At 40.2% G+C, this 21,733-nt stretch overlaps 2 protein-coding genes across 2 annotated transcripts in view; both read right to left on the bottom strand.

The window, feature by feature from the left end:
• Window positions 1-9,804, bottom strand: part of LOC144682497 (uncharacterized) — a 34,537-nt gene extending 24,733 nt beyond the window's left edge. Inside the window, exons 1-2 of the mRNA XM_078544890.1 lie at window positions 9,378-9,804; window positions 9,172-9,265 (exon numbers count right to left, since the gene is read on the bottom strand). Coding sequence (XP_078401016.1) covers window positions 9,172-9,265; window positions 9,378-9,623 — 340 coding nt within the window. The 5' untranslated portion in view covers window positions 9,624-9,804. The remainder of the gene's footprint in view (window positions 1-9,171; window positions 9,266-9,377) is intronic.
• A 3,583-nt stretch (window positions 9,805-13,387) lies between these two features.
• abhd13 (abhydrolase domain containing 13) overlaps window positions 13,388-21,733 on the bottom strand; it is a 43,783-nt gene continuing 35,437 nt past the window's right edge. The window contains exon 2 of the mRNA XM_078545893.1: window positions 13,388-16,774. Coding sequence (XP_078402019.1) covers window positions 15,721-16,731 — 1,011 coding nt within the window. The 5' untranslated portion in view covers window positions 16,732-16,774 and the 3' untranslated portion in view covers window positions 13,388-15,720. The remainder of the gene's footprint in view (window positions 16,775-21,733) is intronic.

The raw sequence follows: 21,733 nt of genomic DNA, 5'->3' as shown, positions 1-21,733 counted from the left end.
CCCTGAGAATGGCCAGGAAGGCCGTGGTACGAGTACACATTGATTATGTGGAGCCTTTTATGGGAACGTTTCTCCTTATCATAGATGTTCATTCAAAATGGATGGATGTATACGAAGTGAGATCACCCACATCTTCAGCGATGACAGACAAGCTACAACAAAGTTTCGGTATAAATAGATTACCTGAAGTGCGAGTATCAGTTCATGGAACAGTATTCACAAGTGCTGAATTTAACCGATTTACAAGCCTCAACGGTATTGTTCATGTGAAAATATCTCCATACCACCCTCTTCAAACGGACTCGCCAAGAGAGCAGTTCAGACATTCAAATCTGATATGAAGAAGTTATCTGGAGATTTATTAGCAACTAAATTAGCGTGATTTCTTTTCCATTGTAGAACCACCCCTCTTTCAACAGCAGGTGTCACACCTGCGGAATTGTTGATGAAGCGCCGTCTCTGGTCGAGACCGAGCCTAATCATGCCAAACTTGGGTGGGTGTGTGGGCGGGGGGAGGCGCGGGGAGGAGGAAGGAAGAAAGCAGGAAAGTCAGAAAATGGGGCACGATCGTCACAGTCGGGACAGAATATTTAACGTAGGAGAGAAGGTATTTGTGAAAAATATTAGAGAAGGACCAGCACGGTTGTTCGATGAAATAAATGCCGTAACAGGACCTCTTTCCTACCACGTGAAAGTCAGAGATCGAATAGTAAGAAGACTTGTGGATCACATACGAAGAGGGAAACCAAATTTCCAGAAGTGGTTCCACTAGTGCTCGAGACAGAATCAACATTTCCTGTTGAAAGAACTCAACCAAGTACAAAAGTATTTAAAGGGTCAACTGTACCTGAAAGAGTCAAAGAAACAAATTTACCGGTACCTGCTGTAGAACCAGATGCTCAGACGATTACAGTAAGGGAGATTACAAACAAACTTCAGAAGCTGTAGCGTTGAGGTGTTCTATAGGCATAAGGAAACCCCCAGAGAGACTGACTTTGTAAATAATTGATCCGTGTAAATAACTTGATATATTGAAAAATTGTAAAATGTATTTTTCACTAAAGGGGGAAGGATATAGTAATCTGATATGTAATATACCTTGAAGACAAGAATTGCAATGTAAGGTCACATGATCTTAATATCCAATAGCAGAGTAGCACAGGCTACCTCTATGTAGGAGAGTATTGAGTTAGTCACTGACGAGTGAAGGCAGAGTCTTGAGTTGTGAGCACACAAGTGCAGCTGCAGAGTTTAGTTTGTAAATAAACAGCATGTGTTTATTCCAACAATGATCTCCTGATGTTCTCTGTCTCTGTACTAACTCAGTCACCACAAAACAAGCATGCAACCTGAATCCTTTAGCCTCAACAAACCAAGGGCACTGGCTCCAAAACAAACTCTCCCACTCCTTCCATGCCATTCACTAATTAAAAAGGAGTGATAACTAAAAACATTTTTAGAAATTAGGGTAATTTCAGTTTGGGTTTTTGTATGTAAATCTTTCAAAACACAATCTTTTAGTGAGGTGACTGCCTCAGAAACAATTAAAAAAAAACACAATCTGAATACATAGCACAATCTAAATATTTAATATTGTAAGGAAATGTTATTACTGAAAATGAGGAACAATTTATATTTGTACTCAAAAACGTGTAACGGATACATCTAGCCAAAAAGCAACATAAGAGGAATTGTAAAGCTATTCTTCGTAAAACATTTTGTTGGAAAAAAACTGCTAGAAATACTTATCATGTCAAGCAACACCTGTGAAGAGGGAAACAGAGTTAATTCCCCAGGTCAATGGCCTTTCATTAGAACTGAAGAAAGGTGTGCAAAGGCTGGTGCTGTGTTTCATGGCTTGGTGAAATGCAGAGATCACACGTCAGGTACCAAATCTGTAACAGGAGTTTTCTTCAATGCTTTAAAATGTTATTTTTATTGCCCATCCCTAGCTGTCCTTGAGAAGGTGGTGGTGAGCTGCCTTCTTGAACCGCTGCAGTCCATGTGGTGTAGGTACACCTGCAGTGTTGTTAGGAAGGGAGTTCTAGGATTTTGACCCAGCAACAGTGAAGGAACGGTGATATATTTCATGCTCTCATGCTTCCTGCTGTTTGTCTACAGTTTAGTTTCTTTTTTAAATGACCACATCCAGGCTTAACTAATCACACACACTGAGCAGTCAACAAACGCAAACAAACCGAACAGCTCGGCAGGAAAAGAGGGGAGGGGAGAAAATAACAAAACAGAGGGTCTGTAGCAAGGTGGAAGGCAGGAGAGATTAAATTACAAAAGGTATGATGGTGCAAGTCAAAAGGGAGTGGTAATGGAACAAGCCAAGAAACAAAAGATAGGTCCAGAAGAAATGAAAATGGTTACAGCAGAATCATTACCGGCACTTGCTGTCATAAAAATGTTCTGATATTTTAGTACAATAAGGAATAAACAGTGGTCTAGAACAATGTACGATTTAAGTCTTCATGTGTAGTATGGTAGACATTAAGCCCATACAATGGATTATGAACATAGGAATTGTTCAACAAAAGGCCACAATTCATCTAGCTTACTTCCTACCATCCTGCTAATTGTATGATATATTCATGACAGAGTTATTGCTTAATTATGGCGATCAGTTTACAACAGACTCAAAACTGACATGAGGAAATTGTCAGTGGACTGTCGCCAAAGGTCCCCAGTTATGGCCTTCTACCATTGGCTTTTTTGTGTAGCAGCCCACCAGTCTGTCAAACTGGTCGTCTGCCAGGCAAGGAACTGAATAAAAAATGATAATGAGCTGCTCCATTTAATTAGGGAGGAACTATACACCACACCTTCCTCCCCATAACTATCGGGTCATTACTTCTGCTGATTATTATTGAATATACACGCCTTCAAGCACAGGACCAAGTTTCTGGTTCTATTGAAAGAAAAAAAAGACTTGTATTTATATAGTACTTTTCACAACCATCAGAGAGCTCAAAGTGCTTTACAGCCAATGAAGTAATTTTTGAAGCGTTACTTGTTGTAGGAAATGTGGCAGTTAATTTGGGCTCAGCAAATTGCTACAAACAGCTATGTGATAATTACCATATAATCTGATTTTTGTGAAACTGACTGGGCGACAAAAATATTGGCCAGGACAACAGGAATAACTCCATTGTTTTTCTTCAAAGCAGTGCCATGGGATCTTTTACATCTACCCAAGCAGCACCTCAGTTTAACATCTCATCTGAAAGGCAGCACCTCCAAAGTACAACGCTCCCTCAGTATTGCACTGGAACATCAGCCTTGATTTTTGTGCTCAAGCCCTGTAGTGGGACTTGAACCCGAAACCTTATAATTCAGAAGTGAGTATGTTACCAGCTGAGCCACAGCTGACACTATTAACAAATGCTCTGAAGGTGAAATAACATATCAGTTTGCATAGATGTGCTAATAAATTGTGCATGCAATCTTCATTGTAATGAACAATTACTCATTTTTTAAAAATTTCATTCATGGGATGTGGGCTGCGCTGGCTGGGTCAGCATTTATTGGCCATCCCTAATTGCCCTTGAGATGTTGGTGGCAAGCTGCCTTCTTCAACTGCTGCAGTCATATTGTAGGTACACCTTCCAGTATTGTTAAGAAGGGAGTTCCAGGATTTTGACCCAGGAACAGTGAAGGAACGGCGATATACTTCCAAGTCAAGATGATAAGTGGCTTGGAGGGGAACTTCCAGGTGGTGGTGTTCCCATATGTGTTCTGCCTTTGTCCTTCTAGATGGTAGTGGTGGTGGGTTTGGAAGGTGCTTTCTTATGAGCCTTGGTGAATTCCTGCAATGTATCTTGTAGATGGTACACTGCTGCTACTGTGCATCAGTGGTGGAGGGAGTTACTCGTCGCAGGATTCCTAACCTCTGACCTGTTCTTGTAGCCACAGTATTTATATGGCTAGTCCAGTTCCGTTTCTGGTCAATGGTAACCCCCCAGGATGTTGATAGTGGAGGATTCAGTGACAGTAATGCCATTTAATGTCAAGGGGCGATAGTTAGATTCTCTCTTGTTGGAGATGATCGTTCCCTGGCACTTGTGTGGCTCGAATGTTATTTACCACTTGTCAGCCCAAGCCTGGATGTTGTCCAGGTCTTGCTGCATTTGGACATGGACAGCTTCAGCATCTGAGGAGCTGTGAATGGTGCGGAACATTGTGCAACCATCAGCAAATATCCTCACTTCTGACCTTATGATGGAAGGAAGGTCATTGATGAAGCAGCTGAAGATGGTTGGGCCAAGAACACTACCCTGAGGAACTTCTGCAGTGATGTCCTGGAGCTGTGATGATTGACCTCCTACAGGCACAACCATCTTCCTTTGTGCTAGGTATGACTCCAACCAGTGGAGCGTTTTCCCTGATTCCCATTGACTCCAATCCTGTTAGGGCCCCTTGATGCCACACTTGGTCAAATGCTGCCTTGATGTCAAGTGACTTTCACCTCACCTCGGGAATTCAGCTCTTTTGTCCATGTTTGAACCAAGGCTGTAATGAGGTCAAAAGCTAAGTGGCCCTGGCGGAACCCAAACTGGGTGTCAGTGAGCAGGTTATTGCTAAGCAAGTGCCACTTGATAGCAACCCTTCTATTACTTTACTGATGATCGAGAGTTTACTGATGAGGCGGTAATTAGCTGGGTTGGATTCGTCCTGCTTTGTGTACAGGGCATACATGGGCAATTTTCCACATAGCTGGGCTGTACTCAAACAGCTTGGCTAGAGGCGCAGCAAGTTCTGGAGCACAAGTCTTGAATGCTATTGCTGGAATACTGTCAAGACCCGTAGCTTTTGCAGTATCCAGCGCCTTCAGCCATTTCTTGATATCATGTGGACTGAATCGAATTAGCTGGAGACTGGCATCTGTGATGCTGAGGAAGGCCAAGAGGGATCATCTACTCGGCATTTCTGACTGAATGCAAATGCTTCAGCCTTATCTTTTGCACTGATGTGCTGGGCTCCCCCATCATTGAGGATGGGGATATTTGTGGAGCCTCCTCCTCCAGTGAGTTGTTTAGTTGTCCAACACCATTCACGACTGGATGTGGCAGGTCAGGACAGCTTAGATCTGATCCATTGGTTGTGGGATCACATAGCTCTGTCTATCACTTACTGCTTATGCTGTTTGGCATGCAAGTAGTACTGTGTTATAGCTTCATCAGATTGACACCTCATTTTTAGGTATGCCTGGTGCTGCTCCTGGCATGCCCTCTTGCACTCTTCATTGAACCAGGGTTGATCCCCTGGCTTGATGGGAATGGTAGAGTTGGGGGTTATGCCGGGCCATAAGGTTACAGATTGTATTCAAGTACAATTCTGCTGCTGCTGTTGAGTTGATAGATCTGTTCAAAATCTATATCATTTAGCATGGTGGTAGTGCCACACAACACGATGGAGGGTATCCTCAATGTGAAGGTGGGACTTCATCTCCACAACGACTGTGCGGTGGTCACTCCTGCCGATACTGTCATGGACAGATGCATCTGCGGCAGGCAGGTTGGTGAGGATGAGGTCAAGTATGTTTTTCCCTCTTGTTGGTTCCCTCACCACCTGCCACAGACCCATTCCAGCAGCTATGTCCTTTAGGACTTAGCCAGCTCGGTCAGTTGTGGTGCTACCAAGCCACTCTTGGTGATGGACATTGAAGTCCCCATCCAGAGTATATTCTGCACCCTTGCCACCCCTCAGTGCTTCCTCCAAGTGGTGTTAAACGTGGATGAGCACTGATTCATCAGCTAAGGGAGGGTGGTATGCGGTAATCAGCAGGAAGTTTCCTTTCCCGTTTGACCTGATGCCACGAGACTTCATGGGGTCCGGAGTCAATGTTGAGGACTTCCAGGGCAACTTCCTCCCGACTGTATATCACTGTGATGCCACCTCTGCTGGGTCTGTTCTGCTGGTGGGGCAGGACATACACAGGGATGGTGATGGTGGTGTCTGGAACATTATCTGGGCTGTAAGATGTTAGATGTAGTACTGTAAGATATGATTCCGTGAGGATGGCTATGTCAGGTTGTTGCTTGACTAGTCTGTGAGACAGCTCTCTCAATTTTGGCACTAGCCCCCAGATGTTGGAAAGGGGGACTTTGCAGTATTGACAGGGCCGAATTTGCCATCGTCATTTCTGGTGCCTAGGTCGATGTCAGATGGTCCGTCAGGTTTCATTCCTTTTTGTGACTTTGTAGCAGTTTTATAGAACTGAGTGGTTTGTTAGGCCATTTCAGAGGGCATTTAAGAGTCAATCACATTGGTGTGGGTCTGGTCTGGAGTCACAGGTAGACCAGACCAGGTAAGGACGGCAGATTTCCTTCCCTTTAGTGAACCTGATGGGTTTTTACAACAATCAGCAATGGTTTCATGGTCATCAATAGACTAATTAGATTAATGATTTTTATTGAATTCAAATTCCACTATCTGCCATGGCGGGATTCGAACCTGGGGAGCATTACCTAGTCCAGTGACACTGGACACTGGAGATTACTAATCCAGTGACAATACCACCATACCATCACCTCCCCATATGCAAATAGTTGAACAGTGCAAATCATGCCATTATTAAACAGGTGACTAATGCATAAGTTTCAGCTGCTCCTCACATGTGCAGTGTGGCTCACCTGATACAACTTCATCATGCATACTAGCTGCATTCTCTGATTGTTGTATAGTTATAATGGTACTTGCAAATGATGGTGAGAGAGAAACAGAGTGCTGTGTGGTGCTATCGTGCTCTGAGCCACTGGTAGTGCTGTCAAGCTCCTGTTTCAAGCCTGTAATGACAGTGGCCACAAGAGCAGGTCAGAGACTGGGAATTCTGCGGGGAGAAATTCACCCCCTGACTTCCCAAAGCCAGTCTGCTATCTACAAGGTGCAAGGCAAGGTCACGAGTGTGATAGTATACTCTCATTTGCCTGGATGAGTGCAGATTTAACAATACTGAAGACGCTCAACGCCATCTAGGACAAAGCATTCTGCTTGATTGGCACCCCATCCGCCACCTTAAACATTCATTCCCTCCACCACTGACTCATAGTGGCAACAATGTGCACCATCTACAAGATGCACTGCAGCAACTCAACAAGGCTCCTTCTTTCAAGGCATCTTTCAAACCTGTGATTTCTACCACCTAGAAGGACAAGGGTGGCAGATGCATGGAAACACTACCACCTGCAAGTCCCCTCCAAACTACAAACCATCCTGACTTGGAACTATATTGCCATTCCTTCATTGTCACTGGGTCAAAAGCCTAGCAGTCCCTTCCTAACAGCACTGTGAGTGTACCTACACCAGATGAACTGCGTGAGTCAAGTAGGTGGCTCACCTTCTCAGGGACAATTAGGGATGGGCAACAAATGCTGGCCAGCCAGCGACACCCACATCCCATGAAAGAATAAATAATTTTTTTAAAGTTGCGACATGGTTTCAAGTTAACTGCGAGTCTATTTGCTAGTCATTGATTAATTATTGCATCTGACTTGCATCAAAGCAGATATGCATTAATTCAAGAACTAAATCTGACTGCATTAGAGATTGCCAGCTGTTCAAGGAGGTATCTAATCAGCACCTTCTTAAGTGCAATTAGACATGGGTAATAAATACTGGCCTTGCCAGTGGTGCACACATTCCATGAATGAACAAAAAGTGTCTTCTTAACTTAAAATTTCTTCATTGAAATTATTTGATAATTCAGTTTTAATTTCTGTGTTGTTTACATTGCTTAAACCATTTGATAATTCAATTTCTTTAATTGCAAGAAATTAAAATATCAGTAATAGGCTGTATTTGAAACATTAAGAAGCTAAAACAAACACCAAGGATTCTACAAACTGTATAAATAGCAATGCTACTTGCAAGGCACCATAGATAAATCATGTGAGATTAGTACAGCTCTAAAACTTCTAAAATTGCTAATAACACTGAAACTTTATCAGAGAGAAAAAGAAATCAATTTTCTATTAAGCCAAAATGTTTTGGAGCATTTAATGCATTAGACATGTTTGGCAGAACGGAAAATTGTCTTGTTCCTTTCAAGTGAAATAAGCTAATCTGAGAGGGATAACAATCCTATCAACAGGGGTTTTAATAAACTATGTTATTCATTTTTTGAAATGACACTTCTGAAATAATTAAACCTTATCATGTTGATAACAGGAATTTGTTTTTCAGTCTTTGACATGGATTTTTTCGAGTGTTGGAAATAAAGAATGGTTAATGTACATTTTTTTGAATTGCTATAGTGCTGTAAGAGTAATTCTAGAACTCCAAAATAAGTATCGCAAATCAAAATTACCTCACTTCCCAAGGGGATTTTCAAAACTTTGTTGAATCATAGTGAGGGGAAAATACCTTAAATCCAACAAAAGGGAGCATTAAACGTCATCTGCTTGTAAAAAAATTCCAACAATTTTTCAAAAAATTCTCACTAAACAGAATATTTCACTATGTCATCTATGATTTGAGTTATAACATCTTTCTGACTTGTGAAACAAGCTGAGCATCTACTGTGTAGCTTTATTTTTTAAAGTAAATAACCTTTAGATCTATAAGCCAATTTATTTAATTTACTGCATGGGCTATTTCCCGCATTTTAAAACTTTATAGAAAGTTTCAGACTACTAGTTATATACTTTTTTGACTGTAATGATACATTTATACTGCAAGTGCCAGTCTGACGCCAATAGTGGCACTATCAGTTCCAGATAAGCAGCACCTTGCACTCTGATTCGGTCAGTGTTCTGCTGTCTGCCAGACAATCACAATTCAAATGTTTTGAAAGCGCTGGCAGGAGTATTCACACACTCCAAATATATAATTAACTTCAATTGCTCAGGAGAATCTTAAGGACTTCTTAAAACTAAAACTTGACAGTGTACACTCCATGTCAAATCCAAGGGGTAAGTGACCACTCAAGTGGTCTCAGAACACTGGGGACTGAGTTGGGCCAAGTTCTGACATTAATGTTATAATGTGATGCTAAGGTTGCAAATCAGTAAAGCTTAAAAAGACATAAGTAAACAAGTAACCTTTAGAACTGATTTATTCCCCTAAGCTTTTCGGCAGTAATGCATTACAACATAAAGTATGCGTAATGAAAACTTTTATATATAATCCAAAGAAATCAAAAGCTCTATTTCACAGGCAAACACAAACCTTGTTCAAGAAGCGACCTTTTTCCTCTGAATTTTGCTCTTTCTTCTCTCGATTTCTCCATACGGTGCTGTCCTTTCCCAAGGAATTCACTAACCTGATTGTTTTAAAAAGTTATTTAAAAAGAAAGTTCAGCATTCTGCAACTGCTGGAAAATAATTTTTAAAAAGCAACCGCCATTCTAATGAATTTAATTGCTAGCAGAGTACCTGATTTACTGAACTGCTCCAGTTGGTTGACAGGTCCTTTGTCAATGCTTCCATGTGGTCTCGTTGAAACTTGTATGTCTCCAATTCCTGTCTCATGGATGAGATTTCTGCTTTCATCACAAGAACATGATGTACAGCAACATAAGCTGACAGAACAGCTGCTAAAGTGAGGATGAAGGCTGAGTAAATCAAACATCTAGGTTGTGCATTGAAACCTTCTCTTTGTTGTAACATTCTCATTTTCATCCCAAAGTACACTTTTCAGATATACTAGTACAATAATCCATCCAGAACAAGATTGTTAATTGTGCATCTTATTTCCTGTTAGCATGAGCTGTACTTTGTGATTTTTTTCCCCAAACTATAGCATTATGTTAGGATATATAACACATCATGCTCTGAAACTAAAACTAAACATTGTGCTAGCATGATTGGTCACTGTGTAGAGAAACCAAGTTCCAAATACTAAACTTAATGAGCAGACTCCGCCTCCTTTGAAGGACTCCTCCCCTTCAGATACAACATAACTAAAGATATATATTTTTAAAACAACGTAAGTACCAAAAGAAAAGATTTTCTGGCTGCTTCTCACTCAAGCACCTCTCAATCCTTTCTTTTGAAAAAAACTGACTTCGATCCTTACAAAGTGATTGCCTTTCTTGTCTTTCAGTGTGTCCTGGTAAGAGCTATGCCCTTCTTTTTGATGATTTTGAGCTGGAGAGAAAAATACTGGAGGTAGGTTAGTGACACAAATTATCATCTGTGTCAGGTGATTGATCGACTCAACTCCACTTCCCAGCCTGTATACAGTGGGGTTGCTCTTATAACGGTTTCAACATATATCCTTGACTGGATAATCTATGAAGAAATGAGGCAGAGATAAAATAGCTATTACTTCTTGAGAGTGGTAAAGTAGGGGATTTTGATCTGTTCGCTGAACTTATCACCAAAGCCCATTTATTCCAGCAAAGCAAATGTTGATTTAAAATAAAAACAGAACATACTGGAAATTCCCTGCAGGTGTGACAGCTTCTGTGGAAAGACAGAGTTTACATTTCTGGTCTGTGGCCTTTCATCAAAGTATTGGGTTAAATTGTTTCCTACATGCAGCAATTGTGCCAGGACAAGTATGCATGAGCTGTTATATTGATGTGCTCTGTTCAACAGGGGCACCCCAGAAGCTTTCTTATGTGAAGTCAATTTGGTTTTGGTAGATACACTTGTGTATTAAAAGTACCGTCTTAGAGATTATAGCAGTTATTATACAACCTGTAAGTATTAGGGTTTTTGACGTACATAAATGTGAGTGGCTGACTTGAAATCTGGAAGAGCTCTTGCATCCAGTCAAGGTGATCAAAAAAATGTCAGTACAGGGTTTGGTTCATGGAAGTATTTTAAAATTTGTGGGCAACTTATTACAATTTGTGGCTTTATCAGGTCCTTAAAGGTCATTCTAGTTCTAATTGCACAGTCACTTGAAACGTCTGCTCAGAGAATTGAAATTATGGGAGATCAGCAACGTAATGGTTTGTGTCTAGGTGCAAGGGCCATACATCTTGTGTTGAAGGCAGCAATGTATTGGTTAGCAAGCTGTAATGATGTCAGAAGGATTGACACTATGTTTTCTGTCACATATGTGTTTTTTAAAAAGTTGATTTTGCTTTTGGGAAGCAAGGTGTATAGAGGAAGTTTCTAAGCTATCTTCCATGCTCACCTTAGCTTGCGTAAGTATATTGTTGTACTTTACTAAGTTTGCTGAAAACAGGTTACTCTGCACTCCCTAATTTCAGAAATCTTTTAGTATTGTCTGATCAGGGCTCTGGTTCCTCTACTTTGTACTCAAGTCATTTGGAATTTGTGTGGCTTTATCAGATGTAGAAAATTATGCCATTCCCTGTCACTTGCTGAGAATTTGACAATTTTTCCATTTTAATATAGTCGTGCCAAAAACACATGTTCTCTTATTGAAGATGAACTGGACCAGTTGTCTGCAGAAAGTGGTTAAGAATATGGGATAATGTTTTCCACTGTTACACCAGCTCCCAGTTAAACTGCAGAATAGGGAAAGAAAATTGTGCGAATGCTATTCCATTGCCACTTCTACGACTTTCTGATGGCAGTGATATCGACCATGCATCTGCCCAAATATGAGCACAGAATGAGATCCAAATGATAGGAAAATTCACATTTCTTGTCACTTGTGCAACAACATTTCCAGCACTAGTGTTCAGCATTGCTAAAATGACAAGATTTAAACTTTAAAGGACTAGTGCAAAGAGAAATTTTTGAAAACATTTGATAGAAAATCTTTAAATCCACCTTAGCTATGCTACACATTGTTCCTAATTAAGGCAAGCAACTTGTCAATGAGTGAAATAATACTAGTAGCCTGACAAAATGACCAAGAAAAATCAGTTGGAGTAGGAGATGCAAGATGGACAAAAGTTGTGCCATCTTAGGGACAAGAGGAAACTTCGTCCCTTGGTTCCTGCCAGGAGTAAAGAACTGAATCCAATGTTAGCAATGAAGATAGATAGAGATAGATTTTTTTTCAGCTCCATCACCATTATTGATGTTATTCTTAGTGCTTGAATCACTGGTTATGAGTTGGACACTGTCTCTATGCTGTTTTGTTTTGCTTTTCTTTTAGGCAGGGAAAATACTTTTATTGCAGATAAACTGTGATGCCATATACAAATTCTGTTGGCTGGTTGTAGTCTTGCATGATAAAATCCTGCTCGGGAACATCAGATTGCTAGCTATGAACCTAATGGTCAGACTCACATAATTCCAATTTCAAGGACAAAGTTGGGATGGGAATAACGACACATCACCCTAATTTTAGGACTATTTTCCTTGACTGGACAGCTATTTCGATTCCTGCTTCCTGTTGCTGTTCACAAATTTAAAGTTCCAGGAAATAGGTCCTACATTTTTCCTATAGTTTTCCTATAGTAGGAAAAAAGGTTTTGTGATTGCTTTGCAAGTGGTTGGCTTAGTTACGATACCAGGAACAAACTGACTTTAAAAAGGACTATTTTTCGGAGAAAGAACTTGGGCATTCTTTGGTTCCGGTACTATGTAAAATACATAGGAAAAAAGTTACGTTAAAAGATCATCAATATACTGAGATATGGTGCAGAGCTGCCAATAATCCTGACAAGCTGTTTACATTAGAAAATCTTATTAAAATGATTGATTTGTTGGTTCTTGGAATTGCCTCCTCCCACAGATTTAACTTGTAACCTTCCTAGTAACGATTCAATTACTCGCATCCATGTATTACAGGTGTGTCAGGCGAACACCTTATCAATAAACCACTATATATATACTATATACATCGAATAGTCCTTGTCCTTTTTCATAATGCCTAATAGATATTTGTAGAATATCCTGTATTACTATGTATATACAAGCACACTTCTGTCAAACAAAAGTAGTTTTCAGCTCTGATCAGTACACAATGACAAAACTCAACATGAAGAGTGCATTCTATTTAATTTGAAGTAAGAACAATACGATAAATATTGCGAGGAAGAACCATCTTTCCTCATTCATCAAGTAAAAAAAAAATTAACCTTCTTATTGAAGCATCCCCAGCTGATTTTAAATAATTCCAAGGCTTCTCCCTGTAATATTTTACTTGGAGGTTAATCCCAAGCGCTCATAGAAAAATTATTAAGACTTTGACTTTCTGTCCTAAAGTTGCCTTTCACTGGTCTAACCGCGAACACCTTGTCTACCAATCTACAATCAAGGTTTACTTTTCAGCATTGCTCCACACTAAACTTCTTTACATTAGTTACATGTGATCAAAGAGCCCGACACTTTGCAATCTTCTCATAACTCAATCCTTTGACACTCTGAATCACCCTTATGGCTTTTCTCTGCATAAAATTCAAGATTTGGATTTTTTTTTTTACATCTTGATGACCAAAGCTGGTTTAATAATCAAGATCACGGTAGTGATAAAACTGCTCCAAAAAAAATACAATCATGTAAGACTAAAATGCAAAGGCAAAAAAAGTTTATTTCATGAATGTACAGGATCAGAAGATCTTAGAACACTTAGACTTACTGTATCAAGAATTAGACATGTAAAAGCAGAAGTACCAAGCTTTGCTAAACTTCACAAATAATCTGTTTCAGTTCCACACCATGCTGAACATGTTATTGCCATGATCAACAATGTTTTGTGCACTTTTAAGAATGGAGAAATGTATTTTCAATCAAATCTTTTGGCAGAACTGAGACAAAGAGGGATATGCCTGATAAATCTGCAACAGAGCATCCAAAGGATTGAGCATCAGTTGAGACAAATATCTATTTGAACAAAAAAAAAAATTTGCAAAACTATATTCTGAAGTTTTCAATGTGAAATCTGTGTTTTGCATCCTGCATTTCATATATTTATAAGAAATCACATTTATGTTTAGCAATGCCCCTGGTAATGTGGGTAAATGTGTGATTTAAGGTACCAACTAATTTTCAATGGGAATAGCCATTATAAATAGGTGAAGTGGCATTAAATCACTTCTCTTCAATGACCACAATACTATTGTTGTGAAACTGATCAGGAGTTGAAGGACATTATTGCATAATGCAGGTTAAACTTCTAATCCACAATAAAGATGCTGCATCTCAAGGATTCTACTTCCAATCATTCAGAAGTTGATGGCCGTCAGTTGCACTGATATAGATGTAAAAAAAAATCTTATGCACACTTTAAACATATTTATTCCAACAAAAATGAATATAAAGCTGTGCCTTGTTTTTGTCACTGTCATTAGATGGCACCAAAAGCACATTCCAAATCATCATTTCCCTCATCAGAAAATTTTATCATTACATATGCTTTGTATTATGTACTTGACTTAAAGTATCTTACCCAGAGTAGGACACAGGTAATGCTCAAAGCATTTATCTGATAAAAGCATTATCAAGAAACTCAACCCTTAAAATACAATTGTCATGTATTATCAAAGCTGTGGCAGATATTCTCACTCTACTGCTTTTTCTCTTACAAGAAACTCAATAGCTTACAATATTTCTGCATGAGTGGGCTTCATTTTACTGGAATTAGTAGGCAAAATAGAAGAAAGACTTCTTTGTTTAAATCTCCAGATGTAATATATTTAGAATATGTGATATGGCTATTTAATACTATATTAGAATCTGTTGTGTGAAATAATAGTTTTTAAAAGAGTTTCTGTATTTAATACCTTAGCTGGTTGAGAGTTTCAATGAAGCCTTTCTTTAACGTATAAAAATAGTACAGTACTTAGTACTTTGGTTCGATGTAATGAAGCCCATTTTGGCCTTTGTAAAATTTTGGAATAGCAAGTTAGGCAGAACTAGGTGATGAAAGACAGCAAATTTATGGAATCAGGGGAACAAGTAAAAAAGCAACACTTTGTAAATGTTAGATTAAATTCAAAAGCTGAAAAGCATGGCTTAAAACCACATTAACTAAACTGCATCTAAGTATTAACACAGTGGGATAAACCTTACAATAACTAATACACAGAAAATGGCTTTTGGTAATAGAATTACAATTTATGTATAATCTTGTTTCTCACACCTTTTGCTTTTTAAAATGGATCAGAAGTCTGTCAATTAGGTTCCTCAAGAATCTGCAACAATTTAGCCCCTTCAAAATTTCAAGAGAAATTGACTTTCAAACTAGTAATCATATTTAACAACAGCTCCAGATGACAGATTTTAATAAGGAATAGAGCACCGGACCCAGAATAAAGCTCAAACATTCATTCATCAGGTAAAAGTCAGTGAAATAGTTCAGGAAAGGTAACATTTCAAAATGCATAATCATTCTGCAATATTTTCAAGATTTTCTAATGGTGCATAATTTTTATTTCAGCAAAGTAATGCCCTGAAATGCAATACTTCTATGAACAATCAAAACAAACTGACCTACTAAACTTAACAGCTTGTGGTCCATGTGCAATTATTTTCTAAAACTGAAAGCTACATCATATGTGCTGTACAGACAATTCTGACATATGTAATGGGACTTTGTTTCAAAATTTAACTCATACACAGAGTTTAAATAAAATGTGGATTCAGAAGGGAAAATTGTTAAATTAACAGTTAGTTACATATAGTGCACACAAAAGAAAATCATTTTATTTTACAGTATTGAACAGCTTGGCTGATCAGGTCAACAAAGCTCTTTATGAAATATCAGTATACTTTTCTCATGCATGGAAACAGGTAAAAATGTTCAACAATTGGTGATAAAGTAGCAAATAAGGACTTTCCAAGTTAACAATCACCTTTTGCTTACTTACAGATTTAAAAGTTACATCAGGTACAGAAGAAAAAGCTATATTATTGTTACATTAGATGTGGTTTTTATTTCCTCATGTGAACTGTTTTTTAATAACTCTTTGATGAATTGTTCAAGAGCAGCAAAATAGCCCTGGCACTGCCAAGTGTCATTGTGAGTTCCATCTGGAAATATGACTAGTCTTTTAGTCCGTGATGTCGACAGTTCGCACAGTTGTTTCATCATGACTGGTGGAATTAACTGGTCTGACAATCCAGAAATAAAAAGAGAAGGCATTCTGCACTGTGCAATTTTGTTATAAGACAGAAATTTGTTCTTGTAGCACCAGAGTGGAAGATATCTCATGGGAAAGAAGGAGAACAAAGTGCTGGCCATGTGTGGGATACTGAGGAATGTGTTCTCAACAACTATTGCAAAAATCCGATGTGGATTCTCTGAGGCCAGGTGAATAGCCACCGCTCCACCCAAGGAGCGGCCAAATAAAATTATTTTTGTTTTATCAAGATCTGGTCTAGTCATCACATAGTCTAGTACAGCCTCCGAATCCAAGTAAAGGCCTTTTTCACTCGGTTCCCCTTCACTCCTTCCGTAACCTCTATAATCTACAAGTAATACATTGACTTTCAGATTGACCATCATCAACAGAGCATTTTGTATCCTGTGACCAATATTACCTGCATTCCCATGAAAATAAATTATGGTTGGTGAATATGGCGCATTATCTCCAGTGTACCTCAACAGAATCAAATTGAGTCGGACTCCATCCTTGGTTTTAACAAAGAGGTTTTCATATGGGATCCCAGTAGGCACAGGAATGTACAAACGTGAGGAGGGTGGTTGCTCTGGAAAGTAGAGGAGCACATCTTGGAATTTGTATAATATACCTGCTACTGATGCAAGTATCAAGAGAAGCAAAAGGATCCCTCCATATAGGTGAAAGGTTAAAATCAAAGCTAGCAAGGAAATTCGACATAAGCTCCAGGACCATGAGACCAAGGCAATCAGCCATCTCCTGGCATATGTCCATGACTTCCATGTCTTTTCCATTGTGGTTTCTTTCAGAGGCACTGACCTTTCACGTATATCCGTTCTAAAAGAAAGTGAAAGACACGGGTGAATCAGACAGCTCATCAACTTCAATGCTTGTTACACAATTATCCTTTGAAAGATTGAGAACAAGATAAAGTGAAAGCTGGTAAATTTTGTTAAGAGCACTCAAAAGCTGCAGGACGCTAAAAAATGAAGCCGATATATTTATATCCAATACTCAGCAAAGCACCTAGCTCACTATTATTAGCGAGCATACTGAAAGCTTTGTGGGTTATTCACAAAGAATTTTGCTTTTGCATCAGCTTCCTTTTCTTATATTACCAGCATGAAGTGGCAAATGTGTATTTTCAAGTGAGCAAAATCAGAATAAGTGCAAAACCAAAAATACATCCAAATGATAATTTAAACTGAAAATTTCCTGCTGCATAATTTGATGAAAGGCCATTTTAAAAATCATAAGAGTACACTTCAAATAAATGCTACAACATGATAAGCCATCACAATCCAGGATGTCAAAATTTCTGGGGGCTAAATTTAGCAAGAGATTTGAAAAGACATGCAACTCCATTATGTTACTTAAGTACACCAACATTTCAAAAATAAATACAAAAAACTACTGTGGATGCTGGAAATCCAAAACAAAAACAGAATTACCTGGAAAAACTCAGCAGGTCTGGCAGCATCGGCGGAGAAGAAAAGAGTTGACGTTTTGAGTCCTCATGACCCTTCAGCAGAACTGAGTGAAGTTAGGAGAGGGGTGAAATATAAGCTGGTTTAAGGTCAGGGAAGGTGGTGGGGGGGGGGGTGGTTGTAGGGACAAGCAAGCAGTGATAGGAGCAGATAATCAAAAGATGTTACAGACAAAGGAACAGGGAGGTGTTAAAGGTGGTGATGTTATCTAAGAGAATGTGCTAATTAAGAATGGATGGCAGGACACTCAAAGTACAGCTCTAGTGGGGGTGGGGTGGAAAGACTGACAGTATTATAGTTATAGATTTAAAAATAATGGAAATAGGTGGGAAAAGAAAAATCTATATAAATTATTGGAAAAAACAAAAGGGAGGGGGAAGAAATGGAAATGGGGGTGGGGATGGGGGAGAGAGTTTAAGATCTAAAGTTGTTGAATTCAATATTTAGCCCGGAAGGGCAAGAGAGCAGGGTGGAGTGTTGAACATCTGCTCCTATCACTGCTTGCTTGTCCCTACAACCACTCCCCCCTCCACCCGGACCTTAAACCAGCTCATATTTCGCCCCTCTCCTAACTTCACTCATTTCTGCTGAAGGGTCATGAGGACTCGAAACGTCAACTCTTTTCTTCTCCACCGATACTGCCAGACCTGCTGAGTTTTTCCAGGTAATTCTGTTTTTGTTCCAAAGATAAATGCCTTGTATATACATGATTTTCTTATTCAGTTACGGGATGCGGGCGTCTCAAAATTTCTGAGGGCTAAATTTAGCAAGAGATTTGAAAAGATATGTAACTCCATTATGTTACTTAAGTACACTAACATTTCAAAAATAAATGCCTTGTATATACATGATTTTCTTATTCAGTTACGGGATGTGGGCGTCGCTGGCGAGGCCAACATTTATTGTCCATCCCTCATTGCCCTTGAGAAGGTGGTGGTGAGCTGCCCTCTTGAACCGCGGCAGTCCATGTGGTGTAGTACACCCACAGTGCTGTTAAGAAGGGAGTTCCAGGATTTTGACCCAGCGACAGTGAAGGAATGGCAATATATTTCCAAGTCATGATGGTGAGAGACTTAGAGGGGAACTTCCAGGTAGTGGTGTTCCCATCTATCTGCTGCCCTTGTCTTTCTAGATGGTAGTGGTCATGGGTTTGGAAAGTGCTGCCTAAGGAGCCTTGGTGAGTTTCTGCAGTGCATCTTGGTACACACACTTTCTGTTTGTCTGTGATGGAGGGAGTGAATGTTTGTGGAAGGGGTGCCAATCAAGCAGGCTGCTTTGTCCTGGATGGTGTCAAACTTCTCGAGTGTTGTTGGAGCTGCACTTATCCAGGCAAGTGGGGCATATTCCATCACGCTCCTGACTTGTGCCTTGTGGATGGTGGGCAGGCTTTGGGGAGTCAGGAGGTGAGTTATTCGCCACAGGATTCCTAGCCTCTGACCTGCTCTTATAGCCACAATATTTATATGGTAATCCAGTTCAGTTTCTGGTCAATGATAACCCCCAGGATGTTGATAGTGGAGGATTCAGTGATGGTAATGCCATTGAATGTCAAGAGGCAATGGTTAGATTCTCTCTTGTCGGAAATGGCCATTGCCTGGCACTTGTGTGGTGCGAATGTTACTTGCTGCTTGTCAGCCCAAGCCTGAATATTGTCCAGGTCTTGCTGCATTTGGACATGGACTGCTTCAGTATCTGAGGAGTCGTGAATGGTGCTGAACATTGTGCAATCATCAGTGAACATCCCCACTTCTGACCTTCTGATGGATTGAAGGTCATTGATGAAGCAGCTGAAGATGGTTGGGCCTAGAACACCACCTTGAGGTACTCCTGCAGTGGTGTCCTTAAACGGAGACGATTGACCTCCAACAACCACAACCATATTCCTTTGTGCTAGGTATAACCCCAGCCAGCAGAGAATTTTCCCCTGATTCCCATTGACTCCAGTTTTCCTTGGGCTCCTTGATGCCACACTCAGTCAAATGCGACCTTGAGATCAAGGATAGACATTCTGACCTCACCTCTGGAGTTCAGCTCTTTTGTCCATGTTTGAACCAAGGCTGTAATGAGGTCAGGAGCTGAGTGACCCTGGAGGAACCCAAACTGAGCGTCAGTGAGCAGGTTATTGCTAAGCAAATGACGCTTGACAGCACTGTTGATGACCCATTCCATCACTTTACTGATGATCAAGAGCTGACTGATGGGGCGGTAATTGGCCAGGTTGAATTTGTCCTGCTTTTTGTGTACAGGACACACCTGTGCAATTTTCCACATGGCCAGGTAGATGCCAGTGTTGTAGCTGTACTGGAACAGCTTGGCTAGGGACACACTATGTTCTGGAGCACACGTCTTCAGTATTATTGCTAGAATGTTGTCAGGGCCCATAGCCTTGGCAGTATCCAATGCCTTCAGCCACTTTTTTATATCACGTGGGGTAAATCAAATTGGCTGATGATTGGCATCTGTGCTGCTGGGGACCTCCGGAGGAGGCCAAGATGGATCTTCCGCTCAGCACTTCTGGTTGAAGACTGTTGCGAATGCTTCAGCCTCATATTTTGCACTGGATATACTAGGCTCCTCCATCATCGAGGATGGGAATACTTGTGGAGCCTCCTGTGCCAGTGAGTTGTTTAATTGTCCACCACCATTCACAACTGCATGTGGCAGGACTGCAGAGCTTAGGTCTGATCCATTGGTTGTGAAATTGCTTAGCTTTGTCTATCACTTGCTGCTTATGCTGTTTGGCACGCAAGCAGTCATATGTTGTAGCTTCATTAGGTTGACATCTTGTTTTTAGATATGCCTGGTGCTGCTCCTGGCATGCCCTCCTGAACCCTTCATTCAGCCAGGGTTGATCCCCTGGCTTGGTGGTGGTCGCAGAGTGGGGGATACGCCGGGCCATGAGGTTACAGATTGTGTTTGAGTACAATTCTGCTGTTGCTGATGGCCCACAGTGCCTTATGGATGCCCAGTCTTGAGTTGCTAGATCTGTTCAAAATTTATTCCATTTAGCACGGTGATAGTGCCACACAACACAATGGCGGGTATCCTCAAAGAGAAGACTGGACTTCGTCTCCACAGTGACTGTGCGGTGGTCACTCCTACCGATACTGTGATGGATAGATGCATCTGCAGCAGGCAGGTTGGTAAGGATGAGGTCAAGTATGTTTTTCTCTCTTGTTGGTTCCCTCATTACCTGCCACACACTCAGTCTAGCAGCTCTGTTCTTTAGGACTCAGCCAGCTCGGTCTGTGGTGGTGCTACTGTGCCACTCTTGGTTATGGACATAGAAGCCCCCTATCCAGAGTACATTTTGCGCCCTTCCCACCCTCATTGCTTCCTCCAAATGGAGCTCAACATGGGGGAGTACTGATTCAACAGCTGAGACTTTCATGAGAAAGTTTAGATCAGATTTAAGCCAAGAGCAGCGCAGAAAGAAACAGGATACAACACTACAATATTCAGGTGCAGTATTTTCCAAGTGGTAACTTCATCTCATCACAGTGACAAAAAGGTTTAAGCTTTCTGTATTTGCAAGTTACTCAGATGCTGATCATGGATGCTTCCATTAATTTATAAGTACTGCATGGCTGGTTTTAACAAACCTAAAATGTACGCTTTAGGATTTTTTCACAAATGAGGCAACGTCGCTTCGAATAGTCCTTCCCAAAACCGAGGTTCATAATCTCAAAGCGATCAGAACAGTTGAGTTGTCAGGGTTTGAAGAGCTGCCTTCACATGACCCACAGGCCATAATATAGATATTCCAGCAATACAACTTGTAGGTTTTTGTTTAACTGCTGTTTTTCCACAGTAGCTTGTCAATTGAGCTGGTATTTCCCACAGAAAAATGACCATTCTTCAATCACATAGGGAGATACCACCACAGCAATTTCATATGTGTCCTTCAAATAAAAAATGAACCTCTGGGTTAGACATTTATTTTTCTTTCATCTTGGATAGAGAAGTAAAGCAACATTCCAAAATGAGAAAAAGGCAAAATACTGCAGATGCTGGAAATCTGAAACAAAAACAAAAAATGCTGGAAAAACTCAGCAGATCTGACAGCATCTGTGGAGAGAAAGACAGAGTTAATGTTTCGAGTCCATATAAATCTTCTTCGGAGCTCATTTGGAGCTCATTTTGGAACAAAAAACAAAAAATGCTGGAAAAACCCAGCAGGTGTAATGGCATCTGTGAAGCACCAAAGAGTCATATGGACTCGAAACGTTAGCTGTCTTCCTCTCCACAGATACTGTCAGACCTGCTGAGTTTTTCCAGCATTTTTTGTTTTTGTTCCAAAATGAGAAAC

The sequence above is a fragment of the Cetorhinus maximus genome, chromosome 7, assembly GCF_964194155.1.
Source record: "Cetorhinus maximus chromosome 7, sCetMax3.hap1.1, whole genome shotgun sequence".
NCBI lineage: Eukaryota > Metazoa > Chordata > Chondrichthyes > Lamniformes > Cetorhinidae > Cetorhinus > Cetorhinus maximus.
The sequence above is the reverse complement of the archived record's forward strand: the minus strand, read 5'-3'. Positions and strand labels throughout refer to the sequence as shown.